The 15950-nt window shown below is 41.3% G+C and overlaps 1 protein-coding gene across 2 annotated transcripts in view; it reads right to left on the bottom strand.

The window, feature by feature from the left end:
- LAMA1 (laminin subunit alpha 1) overlaps positions 1–15950 on the bottom strand; it is a 148057-nt gene that overhangs the window by 104533 nt on the left and 27574 nt on the right. For both annotated transcript variants that reach the window (XM_044773411.2, XM_014851864.3), the window contains exon 3: positions 15757–15869. In XM_044773411.2, the coding sequence (XP_044629346.2) occupies positions 15757–15869 (113 nt within the window). The remainder of the gene's footprint in view (positions 1–15756; positions 15870–15950) is intronic.

Genomic DNA, 15950 nt, shown 5'->3' with positions numbered 1-15950 from the left:
TGCCTGTCCCCTGTGGAGGGAAGAGGGGTGGCGGAGAAGCAGAGATGTCACTCTCAGAGAAGCATCCCATAGGGACACGTGAGGCTGGGAGCAAGGGATGCCCTCCGACAATTTTTCACTAAAGGTTCATTCAACAAACATTGGTTGAGCATCTGCCTTGTAACAAGGACTGTGCCAAGTACTATAAATACAGTGGTGAAGTGGAGGACACGGTTGGCGTGGGCTGGAGGCCCTACTGGAGAAGACAGAGGGTGACCAAGTCCCCAGGGGGAAGGACAGATGGTGTTCAAGGTGTCTGGGAGTGGCAGGAGAGGCCAGCCAAGTCTGGTGAAGTACGAGTGGTTGGGGAAGGCTTCTCTGAAAAGAGGGGAGACTGAGTCAGGGATGCCTAGGTGAGGGAGTAATGGTGTAGGGGGGCAGGGAGCAAGGACCCTGAGGGCAGAGCACAGAGCGGTACAGAAACTGCAGGAGGCCTGGCTGGCTTGAGGGCAGAGAGCCCACAGGAGAGTGGACAGGGTGCGGGTCTTTGCTCCACGTTAAAAACTTAGACCATCAGAGGACCTTAAAGCGGGAGCCACAAGGTCTCCAGGGATAAGAGATCACAGCGTTGGGTGTTGGTGCAGGGAAGTCATGAGAGATGGTGCTGTGGACAGAGGAAAGACCAAGACTAAAGTAGAGAAAAAAGCGAGTGGGCCTTAAAGAGTTTCCCAAAAGGTCAAAATGGGAGTGAGAAAGAAAACCCAAAGAACCCACGCAGGGCTTTCCAGCTTTGGCCAGATCCTTTCTCCACCTCAGGAATATGGGGCAAGCCTCTCCCATGTGGCCCCTAAGCCCACACTTCCCCCTTCTTTCCTCAGTCCTGGAGAATTTCTGGCTGAAAACTCAACTTCTTTTCACTTCATCTCCTAGTGTTCATGTTGACCTGGGGCACCCTAGTAGAGCCAGCAATGGGTAGGAGCTCAGGGTTTCACACCCCTCGTCAGGAACACCCAGTGTCATCGCACCCTGTGAAAGTAAAAGGGCCCTAATCATTAAGCCTAGCGAATCCAACTGGCCATACGGTCTAGGAAAGCTGTGCAAATCTGTGCTTGACTAACTCCATTAAACATTAACCCATTAGTTATACATTTACAACACCTAGAAACAATAATTATGTGTTTCTTTCCTTTAGTCACTAAATCTAGCTGAATCGTTTATACTTTCAGCACTAGAGAGATTAGAAAGCATTTTTTTGTCTGTGCAAGAATTCTTCTTTATGTGGAACCTTCATCTATATCCTGTTTGAAGATTCTCATTTTTTTTTTTTAGATACATCTAATTTCATTGAGCATCTACCATTTGTCAAGCATCAAACTAACAGATCATCACATTTAAAGCTTATTTTAAAAAGCATATCCAAATAAGGGTCTTATGTAAGAAGACTTTTGCTTATTTCAAAAAAATCTGGGGAGAATGTAAAATGGTGCCGTCACTATGGAAAACAGTATGGCGATTCCTCAAAAGAATAAACATAGAATTACCATATGACCCAGCAATTCCACTTCTGGGTATACGCCCCCAGGAAATGAAAGCAGGCACTCAAACAGATATTTGTACACCAATGTCTACAGCAGTACTATTCACAACGGCCAAAAGATGGAAACCACTCAAATATTCATCAACAAATAAATGGCTAAACAAACTCTGGGATATCCATACAACGGGCTATTGTTCAGCCTTAAAAAGGAATGAAATTCAGATACATCCTACAACATGGATGAACCTTGAGGACAGTGTACCAGGTGAAATAAGCAGACACAAAAGCACAAATACTGTGTGGTTCCACCTATGTGAGTACTTAGAGTAGTCACACTCACAGAGATTGACATTAGAGCTGTGGTTAACTGGGGCTGGGGAGGGGAGGGGAGGGGAGGGGAGGGGATGGGAAGGGAGGGAGCAATCGGGAGTTAGGGTTTAATGGGTACCGGGTTTCACTTCGGGACGAGGAAAAAGTCCCAGAGATGAATAGTGGTGATGACTGCCCAACAATGTGAATATACTTAATACCACTGAACCGTACACTTGGAAAATGGTTAAAATGGTAAGTCTTATATATATTTTGCCACAAGAAAAAAAAAAAGATATGAAAATACGGAGAGAAAAGTTAATGGTATGAAGACTCAAGTTTTTGTGGAAGATAGAGATTTATTTCTAAATTGAACGTGAGTAGGAATGCAGCGTTCCCAGGCAGCGACCCACTCTGGAGAAGCCAATTAAGCCATCGGGAGGTAACACACAGTCAGAGGGGGTTTTTAAAATCTTCTCTCTCCCGTGACCCTATTTCTGCCGGGTTCTTACTAAACTCTGATAAGGCATGATGATACTTCGTGAAATACAAAATCAGAGCCCCAGACTGTCAGGGTCTGAAAATGAAAGGAGGCCCTTGGTGATGACTTGACCCACAGTTCACATGGAATGCTTTCTTCCTTGGGGACATTTCCTAAACAAAGAGCAGCCGTGTGTCTTGCCCAGCCCCATACCTAAGGCCCCATACCTAAGTCGGTAGAAAGTGTAAATGACCCTAAATGGTGGCCATCTCAAAGGACGCCTACTAAATAGTCATTTCATGGGCTTTCTTGTGATTCTATCATATGAAGAACACAGGTAAATATCCTCTGATTACATGCCATAAATAGTACAGAAAACAGAAAATTTTTAATTATAAGACTGACAATTCTCACAGCCCTCTTCTAAACATGGGGGGGAAGGTCTTAGAAACTACAGAAACCGCACTAGATCAGTCACTTTGTGACTTAACTTTTTAAAAGATGATTAATAGCCAAGATTTTATCAAAAAACTATTATAGAGGGGATATATGGGAACTCGCTGTACTTTCCGCTCCATCTTTCTGTAAACCTAAAACTTCTCTGCAAAATAAAGTCTATTAATTTAAAAAAGCAAACAAAACTATTTACACATCTTATAGTAGCTATCAGTTACTTTAAGAAAACTTAAACTGCCTCAGTTGGCTAATGAGCGGTGTTAAGGCTTCACCAATTTCTCAGGCGATCTTGGTTCACACAGCGTGGCTCCCAGCTAATTATCTGCAGGTTCTAATCTGGTCCCACAGCTTGCCCGGGCTTCATTTCCGCACCTTATGGCGCGTGAAGGACAGGCCAGAGTCCGCGCCCTCGAGTACGCATGCGCAGATGGCCCAGGGCTCCCAGGTCTCGGGAAGCGCACAGGCGTGAACAGGCAGCTGCCGGTCGCTAAAGCGTCTCCGCCTTGATCACGACTTCAGCAGCTCTGTCATCCCGCCCAGACCAACGCTTACAGAGTGCGACTTCCGGAACCACTCTCTCCCCCGCTCCCCAAAAGGGAGTGACAGCTGAGTAATACACTTTTAATTTCTTATAATCTAGAAAATTATAAAACTAAATTTAATGTTTTCTATGATTCAGGCCTAAAATGATAAATCCAGGGGATGTTTTCTCTACATCCAACTGCATTATTCACATGAATAATGTGACTACCAATTGACAGCTCTTCAGATTTCTCACATTGTAAGTATAATATGAAACAATGAATAGGAAAAGACTTTATAAAATGCACAATACAGATGTAAGACATCAGTATCGGATTTTTAATTGCTTTCCACAGGTGTCACAGTTATTCTTCTGACAACTGGCACCTCTCAAAACGACATTTAGAGTTAATTCAATTTTTTTCTCTTTTGTTATAATTTGACTTAAAAGTTCTGTCCAGCCTCTTACACCGTTAATCAAATATCTAAAAATGTCACCACCATGTTACAAGGCAATTTGACTGCCTCAGTAGAGATTACTAATCATGACGTTATTTATACATGTGAAGATTAAACAAGACCAAATAAACATTATTTAAGCATCTGAATTCAGCCTAGCGCTCTCAAATATGTGTCCGAGACAGTGACATAATGTAAATAAATAAATATATGTTATATCTGAATGAATGAATGAATACACAAACAGATAAATACATTCTCTGCTATTCAGTTTGCAGAGAACAACAAAAAAGGAAGAAAGAAAATTTCAATCTCCTGTTGCTGAGAGGTTGTGAGACACACTTTCATTTGCTGTTAGTGAGTATATAAATCGAACAATATATATTTTTTAAATAAGGCAATAAAGATCACATTTGAAAAATGTTTATGCCCTTTGACCCAGTCATCTCATTTCTTGGATGAATCTACACTAAAAAATAATCAGGAGCGCAGCTACAAAAATATTCATATGTTTACTGCAGCATGATTTATAAACTTGGAAACACCTTAAATGTCCAACAATCAGAGCAGGTTAAATAAATGATTGTATACCCAAATGACGATTTATTATTCTGCCATAAAAAATTATTACAAGAATTTAGATGCTGGTCATGAACGAGACACTGGTACCGCCTGGCCTTCCTGCAGCAAACAACTAGAATACTGGACAAAATAACAAAAGGAGCTCTAAAATACTGGGCGGTGGGCAGCACAGAACAGCGGTTCCTGGGAAAAGAGCTTTCTGCCTGGAGGCACTTTCTGGACTGTGGTTTGTCGATGTCTTATAAAGTTAAAGATACACAAATCCTTTGGCCAGGCACTTCCACCCATAGAGAAATAAAAACGTATGCCCAGAAAAAGGCTGTTATAAGAATGTTCACAGCAGTTTTATTTACAATAGGCAAAAACTGTAGCGACCGGTAGCGAAGTCCTGGAGAGCTAATGCACAGCATACTGATGATAGTCAACAATACTGTATTATCAACTTCAGAGTGGTTAAGAGACAAGATCTTAACTGTTCCCACCCCAAAAAAGAGATGCTAACCATGTGGTGTGACACAGGTGCAAGCTAACGCCACTGCAGCAGTCACACTGTAATGCGCAAACGCGTCGAACCAGCACGTCGGCCACCGCAAACTTACACAACGTTATCTGTCAATCCTGTCTCAGTAAAGAAATAAAATAGGCACTGAAAAAAAGAACCGGGATAACCCAAACAACCTAACAAGAGGATGGATAAACAGATTTTATATATTGAAGTGATTTTATATATATGAAGTGAAATACTGCTCAGAAATAAAAGAACAAACCACTGCCACAAGCAGGAGTGGGTGAAGCACACAGACAGAAGGCTGAGAAGAAGCCAGACACAAAGCAACACACCCGCTTTGACTGCAATCCTATGACACTGATCAGCAAAGCTAATCCAAAGCGAAAGAAGGGAAGGAAGTCCAGAGCAGTGGTTCCTCTGGAGGCGGGAGGGAGGGCCGGCCGGTGGCAAGTGCTGAGAACTGACTGGGAAGGCAGAGGGGAGCATGCTGGGCTGATGCAAACGTTCTGTAACGTGATAAAGTTGTGGCTTACACATGTCCATATTTGTCAAAACCCATCCAGCTATATCCCTAAGGAGCGTGGATTTAACTGTATCTCAATAAAAAGGAAAAATGAAAGAAAATCTTTATTATAGGACCGGATGCGCTATTTTAGCTCCACAAACATGCCTTTCGCATGCTGCTCTCTCCTTTGCATCCTTCCTCACTCTCTGCCCCCTTCCTTTACCAAGGCCTTTCTTTGAGTTGTCTCTCTCCTGCCCTAAGCTGTCCTTCCTTTGTGTTCTCCACGCATCCTCAACCCCTGCACACCCCACACCACGACCGAAGCAGTCTGCTTACCTGCCTCTTTCCCTCACTAGCCCAAAAGCCCAGAGGGCCAGAGTCAGCCTTAAGTAACAATTGAAGTGATCAATTGATCAAGTCATCTAACTGGTCATTAGAATCACAAGTGATTTCTTAAAAAACTTTTTTCTGTATTATAAAAATTTCTGCTTATAAATCAGAATAAAGGAAGTTTCTGTATAGAGAAAAGGTCAATTGAGGACATTAGAAATACAAGAGAGATTCTGAGGAATAGCTTAAGGATGCCCGAGCTACTTTGTTCTTTCATTAGGTGCAGCTTTCTTTCTAAAGATGAAGATGTTACAATTTGAATAGATTGCTAAGTAAAAAGCAAAAAAAAAATTAGCAAATGCTAGAATAAATTCCAAACTGCACTATATTTTTCAAAAGACTATTTCTTCAGATATTAAAACTTACCTTTCTTTTAGCTTCAATATAACAGGAAGAAATAATGATCTCAGAACGGACCTCCCTTTCTCTCCATAAATACACAAAAAAGCTTTATTTTGAAGCCAAAACAGTTGGGGGTATAAAAAGTTTTTTTGACAGAGTCCTGGAAACTATCTTCATTAACTTCCCAGAATCCTTCCCAAGGCCCAGTTGAAGACGTCCTGTTGAGTAACATATACTGTTAGTATGGCCAATAGTCTGCCATTCAAAACAGAAAAAGGAAAAGGGGGAAAGGTTTGGCCAACTAAACTGTGCTAAATGGAAAAATGGTTATGCTTGACTGTTCACCTAACCACGGTGGATAATACACAAATGATAAAGCTTAAAAATAACTCTGGGGCCAGCCTGGCAGCACAGCGGTTAAGTTCACGTGTTCTGCTTCAGCAGCCCGGTGTTTGCTGGTTCAGATCCTGGGTGCAGACCTTCACACTGCTTGTCAAGCCAAGCTGTGGTGGCATCCCACATAAAATAGAGGAAGATGGGCAAGGATGTTAGCTCAGGGCCAATCTTCCTCAGCAAAAAAATGAGGAAGATTGGTGGCAAATGTTAGCTCAGGGCCAATCTTCCTCAGTAAAAAGTGGAGGATTGGTGGCAGATGTTAGCTCAGGGCTAACCTTCCTCAAAAAAATAAAAAATAAAAAAATAGTATTATTGACACAAAAAAGTACTTAGAAGGGGGCCAGTCCCGTGGCTGAGTGGTTAAAGCTCTGTGCACTGCACTTCGGCAGACCAGGTTCCCAGGTTTGGATCCCGGGTGCAGACCTTCACACTGCTTGTCAAGCCATGCTGTGGCAGCATCCCACATACAATAGACGAAGATGGGCAAGGATGTTAGCTCAGGGCCAGTCTTCCTCAGCAAAAAGAGGGGGATTGGTGGCAGATGTTAGTTCAGGGCTAATCTTCCTCAAAAAATAAAGAAATAAATAAATCTTGTCAAGAAAGGAACCTCCATATGGTTCTTGAAGCCTGGCTCATGTATTTTCATTTATTCAGCTCACTTATCATTAACATTGAACAACTTAAGGTACGGTATTTGTATCCCCATTTGATCCTATAGCTCTTGGCGCCACCTAAAGATGGAGGTGTGGCACCTAAAAAGGAAGCTGTGGAGGGCTGGCGGAAGAAGCCTCTCAGAGAAAGACCTTCTCAGAAGGAGGAGGAGTGGTGGTTTGAGGAACAGGCCTCAGATTCCTCAGCCTCCTCCCCTCCTCCAATGAATCTCTGCTGCCTTCAGCGCCTGGGAGCTCACAGAGCACAGGGGAAGGGAGCTGTGTGACTCTGGAGGCCGTCCACACGGGAACACAGCTTCTGCCTCCCTCTCCAGACCCTCGTGCTGGAGCCCTGAAGTGCCACGTGAGCAACCTGCCTCAAGGCTGCCATGCTAGGAGGAAGCCCACACTAGCCCACATGAGGACACCACACGGAGCAGTCCTGAGACCACACGAAGGGAGAGCATGGCCAGCTCCCAACTGCCCCAGCACCCTCCCCAGCTGCCCCAGCACCCTCCCCAGCCACCCCACCCCCAGCCCTCCTGGACTGTAGCTTCAGACATACGCACGCACTCAGTCATACCCTTCCTGAAATCTTGACTGACAGAAATCAGAAAAGATCTAAAATGAATATTGTTCTTTTAAGCCATAAAGTTCTGCAGTGATTTCTTACACAGCAATAGATAACTGGAAGAGAAGCTGTGCAGAGGAAAATAAAATGAGATAATAAAAATGTGAAAACAAAAGAAAGACATATCTATGAGAATAGCAGCTTCACAGAGAACAGGAGGAAAAGATAAAAATGCCTAAAGGGCAAGAAGTTAGCATGGCTTACATCCAAATCATAATGAAGAGCTTAAGATTGTTTCCAATCTATTCATTTTGTGAAAAAAATTCAAGAGAAACTTTATATTTGAAATTGGTTGAGGCCAGTAAGAACTAATAGAAAACTGAAATAGAATCATTTTGAATAAATACAAGTCCACAGTAATGGTAATTTCTACCATGGCTTCCAGGAAGGGTCTCTGCCCGGCCTCTTTAAGAACAGCCAGCACTCATTTGTAAGAAGAAGCTCCAATTTACATGCAATTCTCATTCTAAAAATCTTCCAAGATTTTCTGTCCTCAGAATGTGAAATTTGCCTATTTTTTCATTTACTCTGTCAATAAGCTTAGCAAACACTTTCTATTTGGATGATACTATAATAAACCTCAATCTAAATTCTGGTCAAGTTTTCAGAAATTCTGGGGAAAAAACAACAGACAACCAAATTAATGAGGTTTTACAAAACCCAGCAAACAAGCAGCTCTTGTCTAAAGGTTTGCATAAAACAAAGGTCCTTCTGTGATTATGTTCCCACAACAAAGTGCTACTTCCTAATTGAACCTACACAGAAAATAAAGCATTGCTTCAAAAGGCAGCTTTATTTTCAATGCCATAGGAAACACTTCCTTTTCTATGAAACATATTTAATCTTCTAAAGGAACATTACAAATTTTTACTCACAAGTCTGACCACTCCCTGTGAACTTTTTGCCCAGGTTTAAACATTTTTAAAGAAGAATACAAAACATTGATTCATTTTCCTGCTTCATGGCCAAAAAACACATGTTAGGAAGCACCAATTCTACCAGTCACTGCAAACACATGGAGGGAGTGTTAATAATCTGCCCCCTTTCACAGGGACGAGGACCCCACTGAGCAGCAACGTGGGCAAAGAGAACAAGGGGAGGGGTTTGGGCAGAATCAAAGCACTCCCAAATCCAGGGTAAACTGAGAGCTCCTGCCAGTCTCCCCGCCAAGTCATTACACAAAGGCAAACAGCGCTAGGAGCCCAGAACAAATGAGGTGAGACCGTGTGGCACAGTGTCGAAGGAACCAGAAGCCCTGGTTTCCAATCCCAGCTGCAGCACAGCGAGCCATGTGACTCTGCGCAAGCCAGTGAACTGCTCTGTGCCACAATTTTCTTACCTCTAAAGGAGACCATCTGTATTCCAGGATCGCTGGAGGAGAGCAGGTGAAATAATACAGATGAGGGAAAAAATGCTGTATGGTCTGTAACCTATACCCATCTATGTAAATGTATAGGTATAGATTCTTAGATATATGCATTATATGTGAATATACAAGATATACATCATGTATTCATATACATATGTAGATTCTATATGCTATATATAATTACTATACACAATTCCATAATACTATATTACTAAATTCTATATTATTCTAAAGTCTATATACTACATATAGATTATATAGTACATATACTATAGATAGAGTCCTGTACATATGAATATATACAATGGATATGTATAGATTCCTATTCAGGCAATAAACGTTTCTTTTAAAAGGGAAACTCAAAACTAGCCACAAACTTGCAATATGAACCTTGAAATTGACTTGTATTCACTACATTACTTCATTGGCGTACATATGTGATCAATCTTTTTTCATTGAGAGCTCAAGTTATTACCCATAACAGAAAACCAAAATGTTGGGCGTGGGAATTGTTATGCGAATGATGGGTAAGCCATATAGTAGAATATTAGTGCAGCTTTAAAAATTATTAATAAGGAGTTTTAGTTACATTGGGAAATGTCCATGCTATGAAGTTAAACAAACATCAGGACACAAACATACATATCCTAATCTCCACTGGAGGGACAATATCAGCTAAAGATGCAGACAGAGCCCAGGCTCGTGAATGTCAGCAAGTCCTACCCTTGAGCAAGTTACCCAAATTCTCTAAGTCTCAGTTTTGTCATTTCTCAAAAGGAGATGATAATAGGACCAAACTCACAGGATAATTATGAGGATTCCATGAAATAATCCAGATCAAGTGGTGAGCACAGGGCCTGGCCCACAGTAAGTATGTAATAAATGCGAGCCCTGTTGCAGCATTATTCATTTAAATACACAGAAATGCATGCAGAAGTCTAAAAGATATGACAATAATATTAGTGGTGGTTTCAGAGTGGAGGGACTGCAAGTTTTTCTGCCTCTTTACTCTTATCTGTACCTTCCAATTTTTCTACTATGAGTGCACATTACTTTCCTAATCAGAAAAAAATAGAATAATTATGACTTATGAGTTTACTTTCTCAAAATCTGCATAATTGCCCTTCTTCATTCCTAATGCTATAGCAGCCGATGCACTTTGTAAAGTATGAGAGCATATCATCCAGCCACACGTTATACATCTCCCCCACAACACACAACCAAAAAGTAATAATAAATAAATACATACATAAACAAACAGAGCCTTCTCCACTACCTACACCCTGTCCTTAAAGTCACAGTACCAAGGTGGCCCTACGGCAGTCTCAGCCAAGATCCAAGGACGCCGAGCCAGTCAATGTAGCAGAAGGCAGTCCATGATTTTGCCATGAGAATTCCAAATTTTGCATTTTCATTCCAAAGTTAATCTAAAAACTTAACATAAGCATATTCAGGATCTGGCTGACCAACATCTAACAAAATTCTGCCCCAGGATTTCAAGCCCATGTCTCTCTGCTTATGTCATCAAACTGGCGTGAGTGATCACAGACTGAGAGACAGTATTTGCGCTGGCTGCAAAGTAACTGCAAATCCACCTTTCTGCACTCTGTTTCTGGGGTTGTGAGCGGAGGCACGAGCAGGAAGCGGGGAGGCTGGAGGAGGGAGGAGGGGGGGCAGGAGGCTGGCTGTAGCAGTTGACACCAGTCTCCAGCTTTTCGTCTCTCCCCAAATGAGCCTCTTCAGCCCTGTTCGGAGGTGAAGGACCCTCCTCCAAGCTAAGGACCACAATTCCCTGCTTTGGTCCCCCCTCTGAGTTACTTTGGCACTCCGTTTTCCAGTTCTCCAACACTGTTTAACCAGTTCCTCACACTAAATATGTTCCTTTAAATAACAGTGTCATTTTTGTCTGATTGGACTCTGGCTGATATACCACGTATTTCACAACATATTAACTTTTTAAAAAATTGTGGCAAAATATACATAACATTAAAATTACCATTTTAGCCATTTTTAAGTGCACTATTCAGTGGCATTAGGTACTTTCACACTGTTGTGTAGCCATCACCATCCTCTATCTCCAGAACGTCCATCATGCCAACTGAAACTCTACAACCATTAAAGAATGACTCCCCATCCTTCCTCTCCTCAGCCCCTGGCAACCACCGTTCTACTTTCTCTCTCTATGGATATGACCATTCTAGGTACTTCATGCGAGTGGAATAGTACAGTATTTGTGTTTTTGGGTCTGGCTTACTTCACTTAGCATGTTTTCAAAGTTCATCCATGTTGTTGCATGTATCAGAATGTGCTTCCTTTTTAAGCAAGAATACTATTCCATTCTATGTAGAGACCACACTTCCTTTATCTCTTCACCATCAGTGTACACTTGGGCTGCTTCTCCCTTTCAGCTATTGTGAATAATGCGGCTATGAACATGGCTGTGCATATATCTCTTTAAATTCCTGCTTTCACCTCCTTTGGGAGTATATCCAGAAATGAAATTGCTGGATCATATGACAATTCTGTTTAACTTTTTGAGGAACCATCACACTGTTTTCTTCAGTGCTGTACCATTTTACATTCCCACAAGCAATGCACAACGGTTTTAATTTCTGCACACCCTCACCAACCCTTGTTATTTTCTGTTGTTTTATACTAGCCATCCTAATGGGTGGGAAGTAGTATCTCATTGTGGTTTTGACTTTCATTTCCCTAGTGATTAATGATGTTGAGCATCTTTTCAGCTGCTCAGTGTATTAACTTTTAAAATAGTGTGCCTCAAACTAGAAATCTTGGGTTCTTCTACCGAGAAACTCCACCATAAGAAGCACATTTTAGTATAATTAGCAGGGCCTAAAACAATGTTGACAACTGTAAAATTCAAGACCCATCAAATGTGCATGCTCTCTCCCTCTCAGAATGATTTCTTTATAATTTTAAGTTGTCACAAACATCCCTAAATTCAGCAGTGTAGCGCTCAAGAACGAGCTCCTGAGTCACTTGACAGTGAGCAAGAGTTTACTCCCAGAGACCACCCACACACGTGACAGCCGTACATTTATTTGTTAAAGTGACTCTTGAGTTTTCTTTTTCCTAAAACCAAAAGACCAGACTCATTCAATTCCCATAGATTGCTTTTTTCAAGTAAGATATTGCTAAATATCTAACAGTGTAAATTCTAAAATACTGTGAATGAATGCAAGAAATGAATAGCAGGCATTATATTAAAGAAGAAATAAATCTAATCACTTCTGTAATATGCCACCAAAGCAAACATCCTGTAGTTGAATCTTGACTGCAAACCACACGACACTTATGGACTTTCTGATAACACCACTCTTTATCTTTTCTTTAGTTTATCTTTCAGGTAACCAAACACACAGAGGCTAAAAATGTCATAATTTCAACAGCTGTCATCAACGAAAGAATCAAGAATGGGATCAATGTTTTTAGCATTTGCCAACCCAGAACGAAGCTGATTAATTTGGTCACAAAACCTCAGGAACCAACATATTTATTTAGTTACATGAACACATTTACAACATGAAATTGTTATGACTCCTGATAATATTAAGGTCTGTCTATTATTACACTCTAGAAATTTATACTTTAGATTTTACATTTTTATAGGAGTGAAACAAAGCAGTGGACAGGCTTGCTATTGATTATCATCTTTTAATCAGGCTGTGAATAAAAAAGGGGTGGGGGAAGTGAACAAAAGCACTGATTCACACTGCAATTATTCACTCAATGCCTCAACTCTGTCAGTGTCCGGGCGTGCAAGAGTGAACAAGACAACTCCCAACTAATGTTAACAAGGAAAGAAAAGGGACGAGGAGGAAGAGGAAGAAGAGAGCTGTGGTCCCTGCCCTCATGCAGCATAGACTCTAGAAATCGACTAGCTACTGGCCAATGGCTGCTTTTGACAGGGAAACACACAGATTTTGACAATGGAAAAAAGCCATCAGAAAGTATAGCCGTGCTCTAGATCTGAGTGTCAGTGACACCTAAGAAGCAAGGGAGAGATGTGGGAGAAATAGGGAGACAACAAGAAAGAGATCCTGCTGTCAAGATTCAAATTTAGCCTCATCACTAGTGGGACAACCAGCCCTGAGTGCAACCGAAATAGCCAGGATCACTGAGGATGTGTTCTGGTCAAAAATATTTCACTGGAATTTAATCAACTCTTTAGAGCTGAATTTAGTTTAAAGGAAATAGAGGGCATAAAAGGAACATGTTAAACAAAACCACGATGAAACAAATCCAGAATGTGGGATATTCTACACAACAACTGGCCTCGTCTATTCAAAAAGTCAATATCATAAAAAGAAGTGGAGGACAATTCAGATTAGAAGATTTAAGAAGCAGAGCAAGCAAATGCAACGAGCGTTCCTTCTTGGATCTTGGTCTGAAAAAGAAAGCAAAAGCTATAGACTTTGGCAGACAAACTGGGAAAATCGCATATAGTATGGCTAAATAGTTATTAGGAAATTACCGTTAATTTTTGTTAAGGGTGCTAATGGCATGGTCTTATTCAGAATAAATGTCCTCATTATTGTTTTGGGGGGGGTCGAAAATTAGCCCTGAGCTAACATCTGCCGTCAATCCTCCTCTTTTGGCTGAGGAAGATCAGCCCTGAGCTAACATCCATGCTCATCTTCCTCTACGTTATATGTGGGACGCCTACCACAGCATGGCTTGACAAGCACTGCGTAGGTCTGCACCCGGGATCCGAGTGGGTGAACCGCAGGCTGCCGAAGCGGAATGTGCGAACTTTGCTGCTGCGCCACCAATGTCCCAGTGCCCCAAATCTCCTTATTTTTTGAAGATACAAAAAATATCGTAATGGTACAATGTCATGATAACTGCCATTCACTTGAAGACTGTTCAGAAAGATGAAACAAACATGGCAAAATGTTTAACAATCCCTCAGTCTCAGGGGTAGGCTTATGGGTGCTCGCTGTAAACTGCTTTCTACATATTCAAAGATGTTCAAAATAAAAAGGCTCAAGAAATAAATAAATCTCTGAAAGTTTTGCTCAAATATAAGCATAATACACTTTTTTAATTGAAAGCACAGCAGAAATTTTACACTGTAAAAAGTAAAGAAATTGATAAGTACTAATTATATTAAATAATCTTAATTTACAAGCTTATCTAAAAACACTAGAAATTACCTAGAGGTCCATAACTATGTACATGCCTGTTTTTGAAATATGCCTTAAAGACCTAAAACTGATGCCCCCACTGCAACTCCTTATCTGCCTCAGTCCAACCAGAAGCAGAAGGTCCGCGTTCAGGATGAGGTCAAGAAGGACGTACTACAAGACAGACAACATCTAACCAGCCAAACACATAATGTCATGTTCCTAAAGATGAAAATGGTTATACTTTTTCCCTTAGAAAAAAGAGATTGGGAAAAGCAAAATCTCCTGAGATGCATTCTTACCATCAAAATAAAAACAAAGGCTAGGGCAACAAGGGAGCTCTTTTCCCTTCTTCTTCAGGGAGATTTGAAACTATGAAATCCCGATAGATTAATTCAAGACATATGGCTGAAAACTATTGATAATACTATAAACCTAACCTTGGGAAAATGTGTCCTGAGCTTCACATTTTGCTGCCTTATTTCCTGTTATTATTAGAGATCAAAAGTTCCTGATATATGAATAGACACAGTTGCCTTGTTGTCTACTTACAATCCTGCATACTTTTTAAATTATTACTTATGCAAAGAATTATGATTATTCATCATTAAATCTCAAAGATTCCTATTTCAACCCTGCAGTGCATATTTCAAGCATTTTTTCCTTTCAACTGATACTTCAGGTGAGAGTTATGAGTTCTAACACAAGAGAAACTGAATGGAAATAAATAAGAATGTCAGGGGACAGCTTTTCTGGAGAACTGAAATCAGAGATTGTGGCAACAGCTGCCATCTCTCTTTTTCATCCCTTTCACTCAGACAGCTTTCCCAGAAATACTGGAGAACCAGGGCTCACATCACGTTTCTCTCATCCTCCTACGTGGCCTTGAAGCAAAGCGAGAGGATGCAGCTGTGGCTGGAGCCAATTATACCACCCCTTCCCAACTCATGCTACAGGGTTGCTGACGGTAGTGCTGAGCAACTCTAGCTTGTGCAGTGCCCTCACAGACAACATCACAGGGGTGAGGCATGGTCAAGAGGTTTGACACAGCCCCCTTTGGTTTCCTAGCCTTATTTTCTACATAGAACCCTTATATGATAACTTTGCACAATGTTAATAGCAAGATAGTGTGCTAGAAATGCAGGAAATGTATGTGTTTTGTCCCCCACTGCACCCACAGTGTGTCTGTGGACAGCTAGCACACGGCCTGGCAGAGTATCCTGGACAGATGAGCGTGCCCTGCTGACACAGCTTCTGAGAACATCAAACCACACAGAAACAGTTTCATTCATCTTCTCAGGGATCCCGGAATGATCAATGTAACAAGAAATGGACCATGGACTACTTCTGTCTATCACTTAAACTCCAGTGGTGGACAAACAGTGAGACCAGAGTGTAAACATGTTAAGAAACACAGCAGACTTACCAGAGGTCACAAAAGACTACAACTCAGCAACCCACACACATTCTTCAACAGTCCTGGTCTCACCTACCTGTCTTAAGTCCAGAGTGATTGTGACCCAGTGATATTCTCTCCCGTTTTGAATACTGGGACTTTGCCACCAGTTATTGGTACCATCTATAGCATTTGATATTGGATGGCGTTCTGTTAAAAGAAAATAAAAACATGCATTCCTCTCAGCTTTTGGTTTAAATTTGTTAGTTTCTGAACTGTAATACTAGTGGA

Source organism: Equus asinus, chromosome 7 (genome assembly GCF_041296235.1).
Source record: "Equus asinus isolate D_3611 breed Donkey chromosome 7, EquAss-T2T_v2, whole genome shotgun sequence".
NCBI classification, from domain to species: domain Eukaryota; kingdom Metazoa; phylum Chordata; class Mammalia; order Perissodactyla; family Equidae; genus Equus; species Equus asinus.
This window is presented reverse-complemented; position numbering and strand designations above follow the sequence as displayed.